The following is a 19854-nucleotide window of genomic DNA, read 5'->3' as shown; positions in this document are numbered from 1 at the left end:
AGTTGCATACAGCATATGTGAAAAAGAAAAAATGTGTCAGATCAAAGACTAAAACTCCGTAGAATGGATATCCAGATTCTTGATATTTTATATCAAGTTAACCTTCTAAAATTCGCTTTGATTTATATCATTAGTTTACAGAACACAAAATAGATAACATAATAAATAAAGCATATAAAAAACTTTCAAGTAATATAGTTAAATAGTATAGTTTAAAAAAACATTATAATTTAAAAATTTGTATAGGTAAATCGTTGATTCCAAACTCGGTAAAACACAAATAAAAGGAAGAATGGAAATAATCATTATAACCACTACACCCGTATTGCTTTAGAAAAATGAAAAATTTTATTGTATAAATTTATTGTGGTTGATTACATATTCGATTTTATATCTCGAGTTGAGATAGATGCACTTAAATCTCAGTAATTGGATAATTTGTCTTTGACTCGTTAATCCACTTTGCGAAAGAAAAATCGCACTTTTACGATAACGTTCTCATCTCGCAGTTCGTGCACGTAAAATTGTCGCCGGTCATCTGTCACCTCCTGCAAATCCACCACGGTAAATGCGAAATTGTTTTCAGGTAAAATTTGATGCGGTTTCGCTCAAATTCCGATTTTCTAATTAGCGGTTTTCGTTTTGCACTCGATGAGGAAATATGTTTCAGAATTATGTTCAATTACGCGAATTCACATTCATTATTCAACCGATTTGGTGTCAATTTCAACGTGAAACTTTCCATCCGACTCGGAACTTGTTGAGGAACGTACCTCCAACAATCCGTTTTTAATTCACGCCAGATATTTAATTTGCTCGTCGTGTTGACACGAACAGTTTAATAGGATTTCGCCGCATTACGCAAAGTACGATTCCTAATTCGAGTTTACATTTTCACGAGTAAAAAACTTGAAGACGCACGCGGTTTTTTCAATTTAAAACTCCGCTAATCCATCTTATCCGGTAATAATTTCATCGTTCCCTCCTTTTTTTACCCTGGATGAGGTTGACGATGAGGATGATTTAATTAAAAAATCCCACCGGCCGAACAAAAGAAGCAATCTATATGGAAATCCGATGTTATTTAGATAGCAACACGAGTCAGGTACATTTTTCGGCCGGACAAGATTAATATGCATAACTCCGATCAATCAGATCTCCAATTAACCACTTACCGTTGTTACAGGGGTGTTCCTCTCATTGTTGATCTTCCTGTCCGTGGCAGGCAACATATTGGTCTGCGTAGCTATTTACACCGATCGCGGTCTACGTCGCATCGGCAACCTGTTCCTCGCCTCCTTGGCGATAGCCGACCTCTTCGTCGCCTCCCTGGTGATGACTTTCGCCGGTGTCAACGATTTACTGGGTTACTGGATTTTCGGAGCCCAATTTTGCGACACCTGGGTAGCTTTCGATGTCATGTGCAGCACCGCCAGCATCCTCAATCTGTGTGCTATCTCTTTGGATCGGTACATACACATCAAAGATCCACTCAGGTAAGCAGATTTTAACAAAATTAATGGAACTTGCAAGAAATTTCATTTAAGAGGCTATTTCGAAATACATAATCTAAATGTGTTATTTAAAAATTTTAAATACTGTAATACTCACGACTTTGTCCGATAGCGTGTTGAATACGATCGTTTTCTAGACGGTGATCTCGAGATTCCAAAGATTCTTGAGTCGTTAACAATGAATGACGCGTTCTATCTAATTGTAATCATTCATTCCTCTCAGAACTACTCTCATTCGACCTAAATATGGACATCCGTAATCTACAATTTGTAAGACGACTTTACTTATCTTGTTCAGATTCATTTTCACATCGCAATCTTTGGCTTTTGGCCTTTCTGATGTTTTTAGAGAGATTTGACTTAGGCATAACTAAATATTAGAAAAAAAAACAACTATCTACGTTACTAACTAAATAAAATAACCTATAAATAATTCATCAATTTCAATGTAAATCTGAATATTGAACACAAGTGTACTTAATTTATAATTATTACTTAAAGGTAAAAAAAGAAAGCAGTAAAAATGTAACAAAATATTTTGAATTAAGATAAGATAAGATAAGAAGAACGGATCGGTGGAATTATAAAATATACCTATCAATCAAATCAAACTATCAATCAATCGTTGGTGGGAGGCGTCCGACGTGACGGCCCAGTGGTGGCATGCGCGTGAGCTGCGCGGTACTGGACAGTACTTGGACATTGCAACATTTCTTTATTTCTCTAAAATAAAAGAATTTTTCTAAAATAAAAGTAGTCTAAGTTACTCCTTATTATATCTAAATCGGTCCAGCCATTTCAGAGATTAGCGGGAACAAAACAGACAGACAGACAAAGAGACAAAAATTGTAAAAAATGTTATTTTGGTGTATGTACCGTATTTATATTCATATGCATGTAGTAAAAAACGGTTATTTCAATATTACAAACAGACACTCCAATTTTATTTATATGTATAGATAGATAATTTCGTTTGACAAGACCAAAATATCAACTGGATGTTTGGCGTCATTAAGTAAACTTCTCTGCGGCAGAGAGTAGGATCCGCGGGGGACCCCGGATGTTTTAAAATCTCATTAAACAACGCAGTTGTTCGCACCTGAATGGCTCTTCGCAACTTCTGTAGTAAAAGGAGTGGTGCAAGCAGGAAAAATCTCGTCAATATTCGAAGGAATATTTAAAATTTAGGTTCATACCCGCTGTCAACGATGAGTGGATTTCTTTTTGTCTTTTATGCGAGCAATGCTTTACCAACGAATCAATGAAACGAGGTCCTCTTGATGCGCATTTGAAGGCGAAACATAATGCTCATATTAATTCACATTTGAATTACTTTAAAACTTGAAAGAAAAATTTTGAAAAGAGAACAACATTAAAGCCTCTATTTACTGCTCATACTTCAACTATTAATCATGTTCTAATTCCTTTATTCAACGCTAAAACTAGGAAAAATCATACTATAGGAGATAATTTAATAAAACCAACATTTCTTAAAACGGTTCTTGAAAAAGATGATAAAGATGTAAAAGCTATGCCACTCAGTTGTAATAAGAGCAAGAAAACCGTTAATAAATGACTTCGTGGGAGAATTTTTAGACCACCACTTTGTTTAGATTCTCACAAATTTTTTCATATTTTTATGGGTTTTCTTAAAACTAATCTTACATTTGGTAGTCGTAAAATACAAAATTTATTTTAAAAATTACTTATCTTAATCACACATGTGTTCTTTTCGAACCCTTATCTAGCGTCAGGGTGTGGTCGCACAGTGGGTTCGAAGTTTAAATAGTGGTACTTCTACGTAGAACTTATTCAGTAATTAAATTAAATTAATTAAAGGAAAATGTAATAATTTACCCCAACATGAGAATTGTAACTTTGTTCTTTTATTTTTGTCTTATTTAAGTTAATGAATTGATTTTTAAAAAGATTGAAAATATTTGTAAGTACAATGGTTTTTCCTTATGCAAGCAACATCAGAATTGTAGTCGTATTGAAATAATGTATTGTATTGAATTATGAATTGCATAAGGTTTTTTAGACCAAGTACCTTATTATTATTTAGATTAGGGTTTCATATAGAAAAACTCTTAAATTAATTTGGCAACAATGTTGAGAAAAGGAACATTTGTTTAGTTCATCTGATTGGTTGAAGTAGGATCGTTGTTGGAGACATTCAGATTCTTAAGGGTCTTAAGTCACCACCTACTTCACCCCTTCCTAGAATCCGAGTTTATAAAACTCTGGGATTCATTTGTTTCGGCAGATTTTACCCGAATTTTTCAAGTGGCGAGATCGAAGTTCTTTTAGTTGTTTTTACTTACTGTTTGTCAAAGTTCAACCTTTTTGCCATAAATTTAAGTAAATTTAAATCATTCAATTTTTATATGTATATTTGTTTTGTTTTTGTTTTTCTTATATTTATTTTGTTAATATAGTTAGGTTGATTAAAATTGAGTTTTAATTAATTCCAAACTATAAATTAAAGAACAATATAACAGTGAGTAGAAATTATCTAATATTTCGGTTTGGTGAAAGGTGTGAGTATTGAGTGTAATACATCACCTTAGTTGAAGAAGATCTGTTCAACAAAAACAAAGGTTAATGATATTGAAATTAATTATAGAGTAAGAATTGTATAGTCTAACCTCATCAATATTTTGTGTAAAATTAAATCGCTCCCCTTAACCTGTTGTAACGAGTCGTTCAAAAAGACTTTGGTTATACCGATTGAATTATCATCGGTAACCCGTTACACAGTAACAATATTTTTACTAGATAGCTATCTACAGGGAACGACTTGAAAAGATTTTTGGAACTGTTTGATACTCATAGGGATTTTTTAAACGACAAACCTGAATGAAGTATCTGTTAACAATCGGTAAAGCATTTCTGAGTTATTTAGCCGATATCTTTGAAAAACTATATATATATATATATATATATATATATATATATATATATATATATATATATGCATTTGCATGGCACAAAAGAGGTTGTCAACCTCATTTTGTAAGACTGAATAAATCAAAACAATTTTCATATGTTAATCTCGTTATCAAATCGTTGTTACATTTGAAACGACATTTTTATCACAAGTAACAACTTGCATACGAAGTGTTTGCATCTCGTTCTGTTGAACAGATGGTTATAAAAACATTCTGTCTGTCATAAAGGAACGGCGGCACAAATATTTTATATAGATACGTCCGAGGTTTTATTTTTATTATTTCCTCCCGTTCCCATAACACTTGCAGTTGCGTTTTGACGAGTTGTCACTAAAAATAAATGGGAAATGGCGCGTGAATGCTCCAGATGCCACACTATGTTACCTTTCGTCTCTTTTCTATAATAAAAATGTATTAAATGCGCTGCAGAATCAATTAGCAGAAGACCTCTGACGTTTAACAAGTGGAGACTAAAGTTTAAATCGCTAGCGCCGCTCGTTAATCCGGTTGTTGTATATTTATTGCTAATAACGGGGCGCGATTAATGTTGATTTATTACCCTATACACACCGACACGGACGCTGGTCCTCGCTAAATAAATTAACCTACCCCATTTTACATTAATTACGTGCAGAGTTAGCAAGTGCTTTCGTTTGGTCGCTTGTTAATTATAATAAATGACACAGTGATTTGCTCGCACCATATTATTCATTATTCTGTTGAAACATTTTTTTAAATCGATTTGTTTCAAGTTAATCCGGCATCTTCCCTTTTAAGGGGCGGATCAAAAGATCGGACCTCGATAAATATTTAGTCAATTGAAAATTGGCTACGAATCATGAATATGTAACACTCGCCGGAAACCCGAAACCCTTAAACTTCCTTACAAATTTTATTGCCGGATCAGATAAAAGAATGTCCCGATGCAAATGACCGAGGATAAGTCCAATTAACTGGCGAAGCAGCGAAAAATACCGGAACAGGGATGGTGATTAAACGGGGTCATCGAGATTGCATTCCGCCGTCGTGTTGATGGATATGAAATGCATAAATCGATCCCGAGCCCGTCGACCCAATAAGGTTTTGTAATTTCGCAATTACGAGATGCAATAAATACCATAAGCGAGTGACATTCCATCTCTGGCATATTGTGATTCGAGTGAGGAGTTGCAGTTCAATCTGTTTAGAGGAGGACGACGCAGTTTTACTCGGATTGATTGCGAATATCGCACACACGACGATGCAAAATCAATTTGTTAACTTCCCTAATGAATTGTGTAAGTTTCGAAGTGCAACATCCATTTGCGTGACTGCTAGCAGAAGTTTGTTGGTAGTTTGGGCTGACTTTTGATCACACGTGTCAGAGATGAATCCACCTTGAATTAACCTGTAACTTGTGGTCATAAACTGTATGCCTTAATAATGTGTTGCACGTTTTCCTTGTTAATGGTTTTAAATCTATCGTTATTATATTAAACAATGCCGAAAATAATGGGTTCATAATCGTATATATAATATTCCATGCTCAATTCATAATACAATCAAAGTTTCACCAAAAAATAAAATCATAACTTGAATGGACCAGTTAAACTGAAATGGAATAGGCCTTCAAAAAAAACTTTAATATGTTGTAATAAAATAAAACATAGTTTCATCGCTTTCACGAGAGAACAAACTTGAAACTAATATCAGTTTTTACACTCGCTAATCGTTCATATAAAAAAAACTCCCTTATTACCAATTAGATTAGAACTCTTATAACGTGGCAGTTTTTTCTTGGTCCTTATGTTTGTTTTTTGTTCCAGATATGGAAGATGGGTGACGAGACGAGTGGCCCTGGGAACAATAGCAACGATATGGCTTCTGGCGGCGCTAATATCGTTCGTTCCGATTTCGTTGGGGTTGCACCGTCCGCCCCAACCCCTGGTCTACAACGCCGGCGGCCAGAACTACCCCACCTGCGCCCTCGATCTCACCCCCACTTACGCGGTCGTCTCTAGTTGCATCTCGTTCTACGTGCCGTGCATCGTCATGATCGGTACGTATGTTTTATTGACGATTAATTCGCCTTTGTTTTGTTAATCCCAAAATCGGATTGTTCGGGTCCGCCAGATGTGGAAGTTTGTTCGGATTATTGTTTTGTACTCTACAACTTTCAGGTATGGAACTTCGGATAAATTATAATCTTTAATACCAGCAATAGAAATGCTTAAAGTGTGCGGAGTTTTCCAATAATTTATTTACAACAACTGAAACGTTGTTCAAGATGTTGAGCGAACCTTGAGAATTCACACAAGCATTTTTCACATAGAAAATTTATTGGACAATATAATTGATTCATTTTTCCTTTTGTCGACTGGCTATGGCTGGACATTCAGGTTTCTGACAGCATCCCTGCCGTTTAGCTTTAATCCTTGCAACCGGATCAGTGATAACCTTATTGTCCTTCTGACATATCTCACCTCTCATATCCGTCACACAATCGCAAACGGCTTTCCTACAACAAACCAATATTAACTCTGCCAAAATAGTACAAACTCTGTTGGTACTTTTTCTGTGATTCATCCGTGCTCGTTTTCTTGTCCATAATCTGTTCAAGTTGATTTATCTCGTCTGTGATCAAATTGGCCACTCCCTCGGAAGTCTCCACCAGATTTCCGTAACCTTCCTCCAACATTTTTATTACCTTGTCGAAAATCTCTAAAGATTCCAGCATCCCTTTGCTATTCTCTCCAAACTATAAAATTGGAAACAATTACAAAAAAGCCAGAGGCAAATTAAACCACCCCATACTCGCGCCGATAGTTTAGTTTTCTCTTCAAGTTCTTGCTTGAGACGTTCGAGTTCATCCTGTTGTTTTTTTATGATGAAGTCGAGCTCCTCCCGTTGTTCCTTCAGCTGGGTCAAATGGTTCAAGATAATGTCGTTCCATTCGAGGAGCTCCCGTCCCAAATCGCAAGTGTTTTGCTGGTAGCAGTCTCGCTCTAAGTCGCACATCTCACTGTAAATCTAAACCGCACAAACATTTTGACCGAACAGTCGACGTTTTATCATCGTACGTCAATGAAAATGACAGTTCGCACTACTTTCATATTTACATACTCGACTTCGTCTATTGGGAAGAATTGTAATAAACGTTACCAACGAAGAATAATTTATTAAGTTTAAAGAGGCTTTCCTTCAATATTTACCCTGCTGTACCAGCTTTGATCCTTAAAGAAACTATTCCAATTTCATTAGCCATTCCCCTTGATAAAATCTGCAACTGTACTGCTTCTTCAATCGAGATAATGCGTCCCAACAGTTACTTTAATTGCACAACAATTAAAAAGTTCTTAACGAACCGCAATATACTCGCCCGTTTTAACTAAAACAAGCAAACAATTCGTGTCCTTGAGACCTTGAACACACACGAACCGAATATAAAAACGCCTCATCAAACAGTGCAGATAAACTTTTATTAAAGTCATTCGGGGAGTCCTTTCGACGCCCGGCCAAATAGGGGGATTATACCGGTCGTTTTTCTCCGGGAATTTCGGTTCCCGTGCAATTAAACGCCACCAAATTACTTGTCTCCACTCGACTCCTTTCCCCCGTTGTTACATTTTACCTTTTAATTCTAAAAAAAAGTCACGTTATTCTAAAGAGATGAAAGGATAACAATGCAAAACTAATTTCCGAATCCAATATTTTCCACACCAAGCCCAAAATCACTCGAGAGGATTGTCCTCGTCCTTCCGGCGATTCGATTGAGTCTTTCGCGGAGGCCAAACTCAATTTGCGTGGAATTTATCGTGTCGTCTTTTACAAGGAGGTCTGAAAGAAAAAAATTGCCACGCTGATAAGAAGTAGCGAGGAGAGAGGAAAAGAGAGAGGGTCAAGCGTGCACACATGAGCGTGTGTAATATATAATGAATATCTGATGAGCTTTCTGCGGTATAACGAACGAGAAAAGAACCCGGGGCCAATAATGGCTGTGTCGGTCCCTAGAGACGAATTTACCTGTTACGCCGAAGAGTGCGTTATTTATGAATTGTTATCTCCTTTCGAACGGGACAAAACCATTAAAGGATGTTAGACGTATCAAACTAAAATTACCACATTTTCTTGTTAAACGTGAAAATTAACTTTTCTATGCTGTAATAACAGCATTTTTGGAAAATTTAAATGAAATTGATGCACGATCTTTTTGTGACTATTTGAAAGGAAGCGTGCTACATAAAGGCCAGTCATTATAGGGAGTTCACATCGGAAATCGAGATACTCAGCTCAAATTCAAAATTCATACATGATAAGATGGTCGCAACTTAAAAAGTCAGAAGTCAAAAGCCACAAAAATTGATTTTTTTCACATTTTTTGTAAATATCTCGTTTCCTATGTGTTTTACGCTACATTTTTTCATACGTCGAACCGTTGTCCAGATAGGGGGCAGAGAGCGCTTGGTTGCAGTATAATTTGAGGTCAACTGGTAGTCTCGATCGAAAATACGTAGTATAAAGTTAATAAATTATTGTTAAATATATAATTACCATTTTTTTGCTTACTTATCTTAAATTTCCATTTTCTCACATATAGTATTTGTAGCATGCACAGCATAGACTCATTTACACAAAACACTTTCTTGTGTACTTCGACCACGAGATACTCCTCTTAATGTATGGCCTTTGATGCTTCTTGTTATTTTTATTGAGCCGTTCAAGATAACCATTCCAACCTGGTAACGATGTAATATCTCTCCACTTTCTATACAACCACAAAAAATCAACTCCGTTAATGTTTTTTTCAGTGAATGCTTCATCATCATTTAAATTTTCGACTTGAATTTTACTGTATCCAGGTACGAGAGATATATGTGATATGGCTGCGAACTCTTTCGCACTTGCTATGGTTGTGCATTTTTATATCCGTTCATCGTAGAAAACAGCATTTTTTAGAGTTACTTTCTTAATCATCCCCATAACATGAAGAGTATTATTACCATCAAGAGTGTGGGTATTTACATCGGCATTGTCTCCAATATATTGTACAAGTGCACCAGACTCTGATGATAATAATAAAAAATGATAATAATATATTTAGTAATAATTAATAAACTTTATACTACGTATTTTCGATCGAGACTACCAGTTGACCACAAATTATACTGCAGCCGAGCGCTCTCTGCCCTCTATCTCGACAACGGTTCGACGTATGAAAAAATGTTTAAAACAAAAGTTGTAGGGAATTCAATTCTCTACAAAATTGATTAGAAATACAAGTAGCGTAAAACACATAGGAAACGAGATATTTACAACAAATGTGCAAAAAATCGATTTTTGTGACTTTTGACCTCTGACTATTTAAGTTGCGGCCATCCCATCATGTGTGAATTTTAAGACAAGTTTTGGAATGTCAAAATATATGTTTCTATGAGTTTATAGTTGGGTATCTCGATTTCCAAGATATTCACCTAATTTTAACTAAGATGACTGGTCTAATAATGATTGCAGTGGAATTCAAAAATAAACTCGCGATAAGAAATTGATTATAAATAATCATTAAATTAAAATACATATGAATTTTCTCAACATCTGTAAACCAGTGGAAAAATATTGTGTATAAACAAATTTCAACAAACAAGATTCATTTTTTACGGTATGATAAAATAATTTTGTCTAATAATTGAATATTAATTTCCATCTAAAAATCGACTCTTCACTGTTTTTATCACGTCTAGGTGTTAAATATCCATCGATTACGATCCATTTCGTTTCTGTATCCTGACAGACATGCAGTTGAAAAAACCGTTCGCTGCGACACAGTTTTCCAACAGTCATTTCAAGCAACCAAATCCGACGTTCGACGGAAGTAATCCCGCAATTTACGTTGAACTTTTCCATTTTCCGAATTTCATCATTGATTCGTTGATCGCTTCGCTTCAGGTATCTACTGCAGACTGTACTGCTACGCCCAGAAGCACGTGAAGAACATTCGCGCAATCACCCGACCAATCGACCTGCCCGACACGACCACCAAAAAGAAGAGCATGAAACAGAAGAACAAGGCGCTGCACATCCATCTGCACAACCATCACAGCTCTCCGTACCACGTGAGCGATCACAAAGCTGCCATCACTGTGGGTATCATAATGGGCGTGTTTCTTATCTGCTGGGTGCCGTTCTTCTGCATCAACATCGTGGCCGCGTTCTGCAAGACCTGCATTCCCGACATCACGTTCAAGATTTTAACGTGGCTCGGCTATTCGAACTCGGCCTTCAATCCGATCATCTACTCCATCTTCAACACAGAGTTTAGAGAAGCGTTCAAACGCATCCTGACCGCCCATTACCCGTCGTGGTGCAAGTGCGGCTATCAATCGGTGTCGCTGAACACGAACGACAAATTCATCACGGACTATGGCACCAAGACGTTGGTGGTGAACGCGCGCAGAAACGGTTCATTTGGTGAGTTTTCAAGTGAACACTTGAGTACTGAGTCGGTGCGGCAGACGCGCGTGAACTCTGCGGAAAAGGATCTCTTTGGCGAAGATGTGAGCGCCATTTGACAGGACTGCGACAACCTGCAGGACACTATGGTTTAGTGCTGCGGGGGTGCAATACTTCCATGTACATAGAACTTAACAAGTGATGCCGGAACTGTTTTGGTGGTGAAGATACTCTCAACTTGACTGCATATGTTCATGAAAGGTAGGTTTTGTGTTTCTACGCTTTGATAAATTAAACCTTTAATATTAATATTGGTCCGTTTTCCATAATCGTACTGATATTTTAAGTTCATATCATTGAAACGTTTATGCGTTTGTAGTTAATGTTTGATTAACGGCATTCATTAATCGTAAATGAATCGGGAGCTATTTCCCGATTTGAAAAGGGTTAATTTGTCAAAGCTCAGTGATTAAAATTATCCAGTGTTTGAATGCAATGGAATTTTTCAGTTGTACGAAAATCCAGTTGTAGACCTGCACTTGAAACATGCAACAAAAGAGACATTTTTGAAAGGCTGTGCGCTTAAAACACTAAAATCCATAAAGAACCTTCGATTTTCTCCGATGAGGGATGGAAAACGTTCGGAAGTGTAAGAAAATGAGAAAACCCAATATGAAATTACTGGAAACTCACTTACTGAAACGAAATAAGCTTAGTAGAAAACCACTTTTCGGGTTAACTTGGTATTTTTATGCCAAGGAGATTTTTGCATTTCAATTTCTTATACTTGGATTTCAGGATCGTAACTGGGATTAGCCGAAATTGCCCACCTTTTGTAAACGTTGATGTGTATTTTCGTAGGCTTGTAAATATCATTTTTCACGTCACATTCGATTTTCTTTCGTCAAACATCGAAGGATCAATTACACAAACGATTTTCCGACACACTCTAATCCGAGTTACGTTCCTAGTCACATTTCATTGTACAAATTTCCAACCTGTTTCACGTGGTTCTGTCCACTATTCGTTGTAAGCTTTTTGGGGGTGTGGAGACCAAAGAAAAATCTGTGATTTGTTTGTATATAACGAGTTTAATGTTAGTTTTTTTTGTACATGTATACATTTGTACCTGATTCCAATGCTATACACATATCGTTTTATTATTTCTATGATTATCGTACAATAGTACAACTATACTTATATACTCCTTTTTATGCATTTGACAAGATGGTCCTATTTAAATAGATTAGAAATGTCCTTTTACAAATTCTTCTAGACTCTAATCTAATACTTCCACCTTGTCAAATCACTACTAAAATATTTTTTTACATAAATTTACAACGTTTTGCGATCCTATTGATTGATTCGGGTCGCTCCACCCTAAACAAGCACCAAAATTGTACAGTAATTGCGAATTAACCTAATAAACCTTTCTGTTATTTCCAGCTGACGTTAGCAATATTTTGGGGTTGTGATTCTTTGTAACTGTATTAAAAATGTTTTTCAAATGCAAATTCAAATAAACGACCCTTCACTCTTCGTTGTCGTTGTGCGTTATTTCCATCCGGCGGAAATTGACCGAAAACCATCGATTATGTTTTGATTTTGACAAGGGTTATACCGTGAAAACCTTTTTTGAGTTTTCTATCACGTAATAAAAAGTTTTCAGACAGATAAATTTTGCGTACAAAAAGATATATTGTATAACGCATAACGATAACTCATACTCGTTACGTTTAAGGCATTTGGTGGAAACTGGTTAATAAATTGTAAATAAACATAAAAAAATTCTATTATCTATATCACACGTTCTTAATAGACTCTAAGATACAGGGTTATTATGTGTACTCTATCAATTCGGATAAAAAATTATAAAAGTTGTAGAATGATAAAATCATAAAAAACATAACATATCTGTTCATAAAACACTATTGTAAATAAATGTAGCTCAAATATTTTTCTCTCCAAAAAAGCTATTGTAAAAACTGAATGTTTTATACCCTTACTGGATGTAACTATTTAAATATACATTGTATATAAAGAACTAAATAAATGAATTGTTATGATCTCTTATTTTGTATTTTATGATAATTAATGACTGACATAATTCCCTTAGGTTCCAACATGACATGAACTTAAAAGCAACAGGTAAGATAAGAAAATTTGAGTTACTTTATCAATTTATTTTATTAAAAAAAAAAACAAAATTAAATGATATATTTTAGATTTTATATTTCTTAAATGCAGGTTTTTTTTACTTTGTTTAATTTTGTTTCTATATTTGCCTTTTTCTTATCCTTTTCTGACACAGTGACTTCAGGAATCGCATCTGTTGGCTAAAATCACAAAATACAATTCAGATAATATTTCAATCATCATCATATCAAAAATATTACCACATCAGTATTTCTGTTACAATAATTCATGTTTTCTGCAAGCTCAAAGGTCCCGAGGAATCTATTACAAAAAATTTGATTTTACTCTCAAAAATTTTTTCCAATGTCTTTAAAACACTTATCTCTGTAGATTGAAGACTACAGTGAATTATTTTGCCAAATTTGTCCCTGTTTTAATCTGTTTTTTACCATCTTCGGGATGCAATGTATAATATTTAATTTTGCAACAGAAAATACTCTTAAAATTAAAACAAATTCACAAAGTTCCAGTCAATAATTCTGATATTATACCTCTGGTGTTTCATATACATAAATGTCATACATTTCCATCATGTACTCTTTGCTAGTTTTATCCTGTATTGAATTTGCTACACTTTCTGGATCATGTATCTGTCTCAATAAATTGTAAATAAAAATAAAAATTTCTATTATCTATCTCACACTTCCTTAATGGACTCTAAGACAACAGGTAAGGTAAGAAAATTTGAGTTACTTTAACAATTTATTTTATAAAAAAAAATAACACAAAATTAAATCAAATATTTTAGACTTTTTTCAGCGACTTCCTTGCTACATGTTTCTTCCCCTCTTCCGTCACGATTTTCCGAAACAATACTGCCTTCTCTCCTGCCAATTTCCTGAGACGAAAGTTCGTGTCGCTCCAGGACAGAACCGCCAAATTCCCCAGGTGTCTGTCCTCCATTCCCACTTGAATTCTAGTCAACAGCGCGTCGCATATGTTCGGAACGATCGGTTGCAAAAGTATACCGACGACTCGCAACGTTTCCAGCGTGATGTGCAGCACCACTTTCAGTTCTTCCAGGGTTTCGGGACGATTTTTCAACTCCCACGGTTTCATTGTTTCGAAAAACAGATTGGCCGAATGTAGAGCTGCGATTATCGCGTCTATTGACTTGTAAAAGTTCAGTTCTGAATAGTGTTGTTCGCAGATATCTATAACAAACGTCGGTTGCAATATTGCAGTGTATGTGACAGATTGATTATGTAAAACATGGGTTTATTGTAATTTGGATTCGATAAATTTCATAATCAAAAGGATTGGTATGGATGAATAATTTGGTTGTATTAATTATTCAACGGTTTAAAATGTCATCAGTTGCATTATTTACACATACACATACTTGAAGTAATAAAACTTTACAGTCCCTCGCTGTCTAAGATGATGGAAATGTCTGATCTCTTTTTGAATACCCCCATCACCCACCCACATACGAGCGTGCCGTTTTAAAATTTCATCCCCATAAAATTCGGGCAGTCACAACAAAATGTATTCGATCCATTAATCTTCCTCACTTAGACCGAAACGAAAACTAAAGTAATTTAATTAACCTGGCAACGACGCGACCTTTTCTATCAACTTCTTCGTCACGTCCAAACTTGCAATTGATTCGAAGGTGAAACGGTCGATTTCCGGAACGATCTGTTCCGGATTCAAGCTTGAGGCAGTGCAACGATTCAATAGGTTCCCCAATGTGTCCGCCAGCTCCGAATTCAGGATACGTATCACTTTCGTATCGCTGTAATCTAAAAATAGATACACATTTCGCGTTTTATGAACTAAATAAATTGTAATTCGAGAGAAAATTTAATTTACTTTCTTTGCCTTTGCTAATTCGACGCACAAACGTAAAATTTAATTATAAACAGGCGAATTATAACGCCTAATGAACGTCTTTGAAGAAATGAAGTAGATTAACAACATTTATTGAAACTGTCATTCAATTCAATTCATGTTAGAATTTCTTCGTTTCCAGCTTTACATTCAATTAAAAGAAAAAAAACTTACTTCCGTCGTTGTGCGCAACTCCTTCCCTTAAAAGAAAATACCTAAGTCCATCAGCGGAATATTTGCCACCGCGATCAAAGGGACAGACCACGTTTCCTTTGGACTTGGACATTTTCTCGCCGTCAACGGTCCAGTGGGAGTGACAAAGAATGGAACTGGGTGGTGCCAAATCTGCGGCCATGAGGAAAGCCGGCCAATATATCCCATGAAATCTGAAATCAAAGACGGGTGTGGAATTTAATTTATGGCGTTCCGTTTGATGTGCAAACTATCTGTGAGTTATTTCAAAGGCGATGACGTCCGTTGCAACTGTTCTACGTCTCGTTGTACGGGACAAGTCAATCAAGTTGTTCCAGACAAGAACTGATGACGAGATCTTTCTGCGCAATTAAATCCGAGTCGGATATTAAATAAACATTATCCAAAATGGAAGTTCGTTACGAAGTTGAAAATCACTTTTAAATTGGAATTGAGTCCGTCCGCAGTCGAGATTAAGGCCCGTTCCCTCCTTTCGGACCATTTCTCATTTATTCGAGGCGAACCACTTTCGTTTAGTTGACCAATTTTACCCTCCGATCAAATGATTTTTTCGATTTTAATAATTGAAATTTTGACGCTGACTGATTATCGAATGGAAAGTTTAATGGCATTGTGAAACTGTTCGACATTCAGGTCACGACATTGTCAAAACGTTATTGGCTTCGACGGACTCGTTTTCGCCAAAGTTTGTCCCTAATGCGTATTGTCACGAGTCGACTTTATGCATTTTTTGCTCCGTAATGGATCAGATCTGGTCGATATTAAACTTTTTCGAGTTTCTCATTCTTCTTTCTGGATTAATTTTTAGAGTAAAGTTTCTACGGACAATGCAAGGAGATATTGCTGTTTTGTGTTGGCGGACAACAAAATGTACTTTAATCTTAGTTTAATTATTTAATTGAAAGAGACAAATAGTCAATAAAAACCGCCGACGTGCAATCAACAACTCAAAGCGTCTAAAGTGTTTGTTTGTAAACGAAGCCAAAAATAAACTGTACAAACATTAGATAATCTTTCTCAAAAGGATCATTCAAAACCTAAACATTCCAATATACCTATGAATTAATTGAAAGAAGTGTTTGCAACTATTTTGTCAATTGAATTCGTTTGTAAACTAAGCCAAAAATAAACTATACTAACTTTAGAATATCTTTTCCAATAACTTGAAGTGTTGGTGGCCAAATTTTAGCGAATTCTTCTGGAGATTTCGTGGAGTATCCAGCGACAGTTAAGTAATTAACCAAAGCGTCCAACCAGACGTAAATTGTTTGCGAATCATCGTTTGGTACTTGAATGCCCCAATGTACCCTTGAGGAAGGTCTTGAAATTGAAAGATCCGGTAAATCTTCGTTATGTAAAAAGTCAAGTAAAATTTTTTGGAATTTTTTCGGACGTATTACATCTGCAAAATTTGTAAATAGATTTTGCTAAACAGTTTTTAATTTTCTCACTATTTTGGTTGAGCCAATAGAGTAAGTCATTTCTAAATGAAGCCAATTTGAAAATGTAATTCTGTTCTTCTGTCCATTCAACCGGATGTCCACTTTCCAAAGATACTAATACTTTTTTACCGTCTTTTGAGACATTCTCTTTTAATTGTGTTTCGACTAGAAAAGTCTCATCTGACACACAATACCACCCCTCATATTTAGACTGATAGATCAAGCGCTTGTCACTCAAAACGTTCTAAAATTTTAATTTGTATTACTGTACATTATTTATTAATTATTTAAGTAAACGGTACCCAAAATTTCCAGACAGTTTCTTTATGTCCCTGATCGGAAGTCCGAATAAATTTAGTGTGTCCCACCCCGAATTCCGATGCCAATTTTTTGTATTGCGTTGAAATGTCGTCGCAATACTCGGATGGCGTTTTCTTGAATTGCGCGGCCGCTTGTTGAATTTTCGAGCCGTGTTCGTCCGTTCCAGTCGAAAATTCGATTTTCACACCACGATCCGAAATGCGTCGCCATCTCTGTGCGGCGTCTGCAATCAGCGAAGTGTAGAGGTGTCCGATGTGGGGATCTGTAAAGTGTTTATAAGAGATGGGGTTAATCTTAGTTTAAAATTTAATATGAAAAAATAACTAGTTTTATATTTTATTACTGTCTATAACATGCTTCGAAATCATTTTATTTATATTTTTACTTAAAGAAAATCTATGGCAAAATGAATGTTAAAACGTGTTGATCCTTGTTATAGGTTAACTTACTTGCATTCACATAATAAATGGGTGTTGTGAGAAAACTAATATTATTTGATTTAGAACTGAACGTCCTAATTAACTGTACACTTTTTATCATTTGTAGACACTATTACAAAAACAAATCACACTTTCTTTTATTCAATTTTTAAGTCCGCATAAATGCCGAATAGCAAGTATGACGTCATCACCATCTACTTTTGAACTATAGGGTAGTCTGAAGATAAATTCAAAAATTATTTTTCATTAACGAATTAGTAAATGTAGTAAAACGACAACAAACAGTAAAGGTCACATTTATTAATATTTAAATTACAAGTTAAAATCTGTATCAAAATCATAAGTTTCATCTGTACTGTTTCGACGACAAACATTGTAGTTTTCCAAACCGCTGGATAGCTGTTTCGAAACTTTTTCTTTCGTCACTTTTTCCTTTTTATCTTTCTTAAATGCAGGTTTCTTTACTTTGTTTAATTTTGTATCTATATTTGCCTTTTTCTTTTCCTTTTCTGACACTGTGACTTCAGGAATCGCATCTGTTGGCTAAAAACACAAAATACAATGCAGATAATATTTCAATCACCATCATTACAAAAATATTACCACATCAGTATTTCTGTTACAATTATTCATGTCTTCGGCAGAGCTCAGAGGGCCCAAAGAATCTATTACAAAAAATTTAAATTTACTGTCAAAATTTTTTTCAAATGACTTTAAAACACTTGTTTCCATAGATTCAAGACTAGAAACACTGAATTGTTTTGCCAAATTTGCCCCTATTTTAGTCTGTTTTTTACCATCTTCGGGAGGCAAAGTATAATATTTAATTTTGCCACTGAAAATATTCAAAATATATTTTTAAAACTATAAATATTTAAATTATGGTACCTATTCCAATCTTCTAATAATCCTTTAGCAGCTGCAATTGTATCTGGTACTCTACCCTTTTTAAATCTACCAGTTCGCGTTGCTTTCAAATTATAAAACTCCTAAAATTAAAACAAATTCACAAAGTTCCAGTCAATAATTCTGATAATATACCTCTGGTGTTTCATATGCATGAATGTCGTACATTTCCATCATGTACTCTTTGCTGGTTTTATCCAGTATAGAATTTGCTACACTTATTGGATCATGTAACTGTCTTATTTTCTGTGGATTCAATAAAGAAACATTGTTTTCTATGTTTATTAATGGAATTAATCCTGGCGAGTCCAGGAGAATAATTTTTGAATCTAACTGCACTTCTTGAATATCTCTATAAAATAATGGTATAAAATAGTTATATATTTTACATTTTACAACACTCACTCATTTATTCCAGGTTCAGAAGCTTTAATAGTTTTCAAGCTGTTTATTAAAGATTTCTTCCCAACATTTGGCACTCCAATAATTCCAATTCTAAGAGGTTTTTTCAAATTTTTTGATTCAAAATAATTATGGAGAAGATTCATTAACAACTCATTACCAATACTTTCAAATAGTTTAACTGATTTGCCATTTTTAATATTTTTCTGCTGTGTTGAAGCTTTAAATGGCACAGTTATGTTGGTTTTTCTGAAATGTTTTAACCATTTTTCAAGCACTTCACGTGGTACTAAGTCAGATTTGTTCAAAATTATAATGAGCTGTTTGTTTTTCAGTTTCTTTACAATTTGCTCTGCTTGTGGATATCTTGTACCCAAAGGATCACGTGCATCTAAAATCTCTAAGACTATATCTGAAGTTTCTATTATTTCTTTATAGTCTTTAACATAACTCCCCCTTTTTTTTACTTCATTTTTTTCTAATTCTGGAGTTTCATCACTGTTAACCTAAAAACAAATTATTAAAAACATTTAACATGGTTTTTAGCAACACACATTTTTATACATACCAGATTTTGTTGTCCATTAGTTTTCTCTTCCTTTTTTCTTTGCCTTTCTAATTTTGCAGCTTCTCTCAACTTTAATCTTTCCTCTTCCTTTTGCTGTTTCAATGCCTCAACTTCTCTAAGTATATCTTCTTTGAATGGACATATATTTGGTACTTGAATAATTTTTTGTTTGTTGCCCTTTTTGGGGTTTTTTTTCGCCTCTCGTCGCGCCTTTTTGTTATGCTGCCTGATTTTCTTTTCGATTTTATATCTCTGACGGGCCGGCTGTCTTTTTGACTGTTTATCTTAAATTACTTAGGTTAGTGCTGTTTAAAAAAAAATTATATATTTTACTTACTTGCTAATTTCACCATTTTTTACGAAGTTTATTAACACAACAGTTTGTTTTTATGTTATTGACACGTGCGGTACTTTTAACATAACCCTAAAAATACTTTTGAAATAAGAACTTGAGAATTAATTCAAACAATTGCGACATCTATTGGCTAAACTACATATTAGATGTGGATAGTTCAAATAAATAATTATTTATTCAGGGGTTCCGTGTTAAATCGACGACTACTTTGTATGATTTTTGGTGGATTGTTATGACATTAAATAAAAATTTCACCTAGTAATATGATATATATAGTAAAATAATAA

General features: G+C 34.8%; 4 protein-coding genes across 5 annotated transcripts in view; 1 reads left to right on the top strand and 3 right to left on the bottom strand.

Moving 5' to 3' along the window:
- The window catches only part of LOC109603645 (dopamine receptor 1), an 80277-nt gene extending 67317 nt beyond the window's left edge, over nucleotides 1-12960 (top strand). Inside the window, exons 4-7 of the mRNA XM_049967726.1 lie at nucleotides 1187-1496; nucleotides 6271-6503; nucleotides 10388-11152; nucleotides 11401-12960. Of these exons, the coding sequence (XP_049823683.1) occupies nucleotides 1187-1496; nucleotides 6271-6503; nucleotides 10388-11010 (1166 nt within the window). The 3' untranslated portion in view covers nucleotides 11011-11152; nucleotides 11401-12960. The remainder of the gene's footprint in view (nucleotides 1-1186; nucleotides 1497-6270; nucleotides 6504-10387; nucleotides 11153-11400) is intronic.
- On the bottom strand, nucleotides 6675-7525 carry LOC109603646 (Sjoegren syndrome nuclear autoantigen 1 homolog). Its single transcript, XM_020020141.2, has 3 exons — nucleotides 7259-7525; nucleotides 7015-7202; nucleotides 6675-6962 (listed from the first exon to the last, which is right to left on the bottom strand). Exons 1-3 carry the CDS (start codon nucleotides 7460-7462, stop codon nucleotides 6803-6805), a joined length of 552 nt encoding a protein of 183 aa, XP_019875700.1. The 5' UTR covers nucleotides 7463-7525; the 3' UTR covers nucleotides 6675-6802.
- An 816-nt stretch (nucleotides 12961-13776) lies between the features above and the next one.
- LOC109603647 (methionine--tRNA ligase, mitochondrial) lies at nucleotides 13777-17513 on the bottom strand. 2 transcript variants are annotated; one of them, XM_049968142.1, is made up of 7 exons: nucleotides 17346-17513; nucleotides 16878-17158; nucleotides 16585-16819; nucleotides 16274-16535; nucleotides 15095-15306; nucleotides 14638-14832; nucleotides 13777-14241 (listed from the first exon to the last, which is right to left on the bottom strand). In XM_049968142.1, exons 1-7 carry the CDS (start codon nucleotides 17434-17436, stop codon nucleotides 13832-13834), a joined length of 1686 nt encoding a protein of 561 aa, XP_049824099.1. In that variant the 5' UTR covers nucleotides 17437-17513; the 3' UTR covers nucleotides 13777-13831. The 2 variants fall into 2 exon arrangements, with proteins under 2 accessions (XP_049824099.1, XP_049824100.1); XM_049968143.1 differs by lacking the exon at nucleotides 14638-14832.
- Nucleotides 17514-17616: 103 nt separating this feature from the next.
- LOC109603649 (guanine nucleotide-binding protein-like 3 homolog) lies at nucleotides 17617-19702 on the bottom strand. Its single transcript, XM_049968144.1, has 7 exons — nucleotides 19550-19702; nucleotides 19213-19496; nucleotides 18648-19150; nucleotides 18378-18594; nucleotides 18225-18325; nucleotides 17940-18171; nucleotides 17617-17879 (listed from the first exon to the last, which is right to left on the bottom strand). The coding sequence occupies exons 1-7, from the start codon at nucleotides 19563-19565 to the stop codon at nucleotides 17649-17651; spliced, it is 1584 nt and encodes a 527-aa protein (XP_049824101.1). The 5' UTR covers nucleotides 19566-19702; the 3' UTR covers nucleotides 17617-17648.
- Between the last annotated feature and the right edge of the window lie 152 nt (nucleotides 19703-19854).

The sequence above is a fragment of the Aethina tumida genome, chromosome 5, assembly GCF_024364675.1.
Source record: "Aethina tumida isolate Nest 87 chromosome 5, icAetTumi1.1, whole genome shotgun sequence".
Lineage (NCBI taxonomy): Eukaryota > Metazoa > Arthropoda > Insecta > Coleoptera > Nitidulidae > Aethina > Aethina tumida.
This window is presented reverse-complemented; position numbering and strand designations above follow the sequence as displayed.

What these genes read in the sequence shown, in the direction of transcription:
- LOC109603646 (XM_020020141.2), bottom strand. Translation starts at nt 7,462, where the DNA reads ATGTGCGACTTAGAGCGAGACTGCTACCAGCAAAACACTTGCGATTTG. An exon ending in AAACTAAACTATCGGCGCGA is followed by an intron (nt 7,203 to 7,258) that starts GTATGGGGTGGT and finishes CCAATTTTATAG; the next exon opens with TTTGGAGAGAATAGCAAAGG. An exon ending in ACGGATGAATCACAGAAAAA is followed by an intron (nt 6,963 to 7,014) that starts GTACCAACAGAG and finishes GGTTTGTTGTAG; the next exon opens with GAAAGCCGTTTGCGATTGTG.
- LOC109603647 (XM_049968142.1), bottom strand. Translation starts at nt 17,436, where the DNA reads ATGATAAAAAGTGTACAGTTAATTAGGACGTTCAGTTCTAAATCAAAT. An exon ending in ATTGGAAAAGATATTCTAAA is followed by an intron (nt 15,307 to 16,273) that starts GTTAGTATAGTT and finishes CTTTGATTTCAG; the next exon opens with ATTTCATGGGATATATTGGC. An exon ending in AAAGGTCGCGTCGTTGCCAG is followed by an intron (nt 14,242 to 14,637) that starts GTTAATTAAATT and finishes CGTTTGTTATAG; the next exon opens with ATATCTGCGAACAACACTAT.
- LOC109603649 (XM_049968144.1), bottom strand. An exon ending in CTAATGGACAACAAAATCTG is followed by an intron (nt 19,151 to 19,212) that starts GTATGTATAAAA and finishes ATTTGTTTTTAG; the next exon opens with GTTAACAGTGATGAAACTCC. An exon ending in TCTGAACCTGGAATAAATGA is followed by an intron (nt 18,595 to 18,647) that starts GTGAGTGTTGTA and finishes ATTATTTTATAG; the next exon opens with AGATATTCAAGAAGTGCAGT.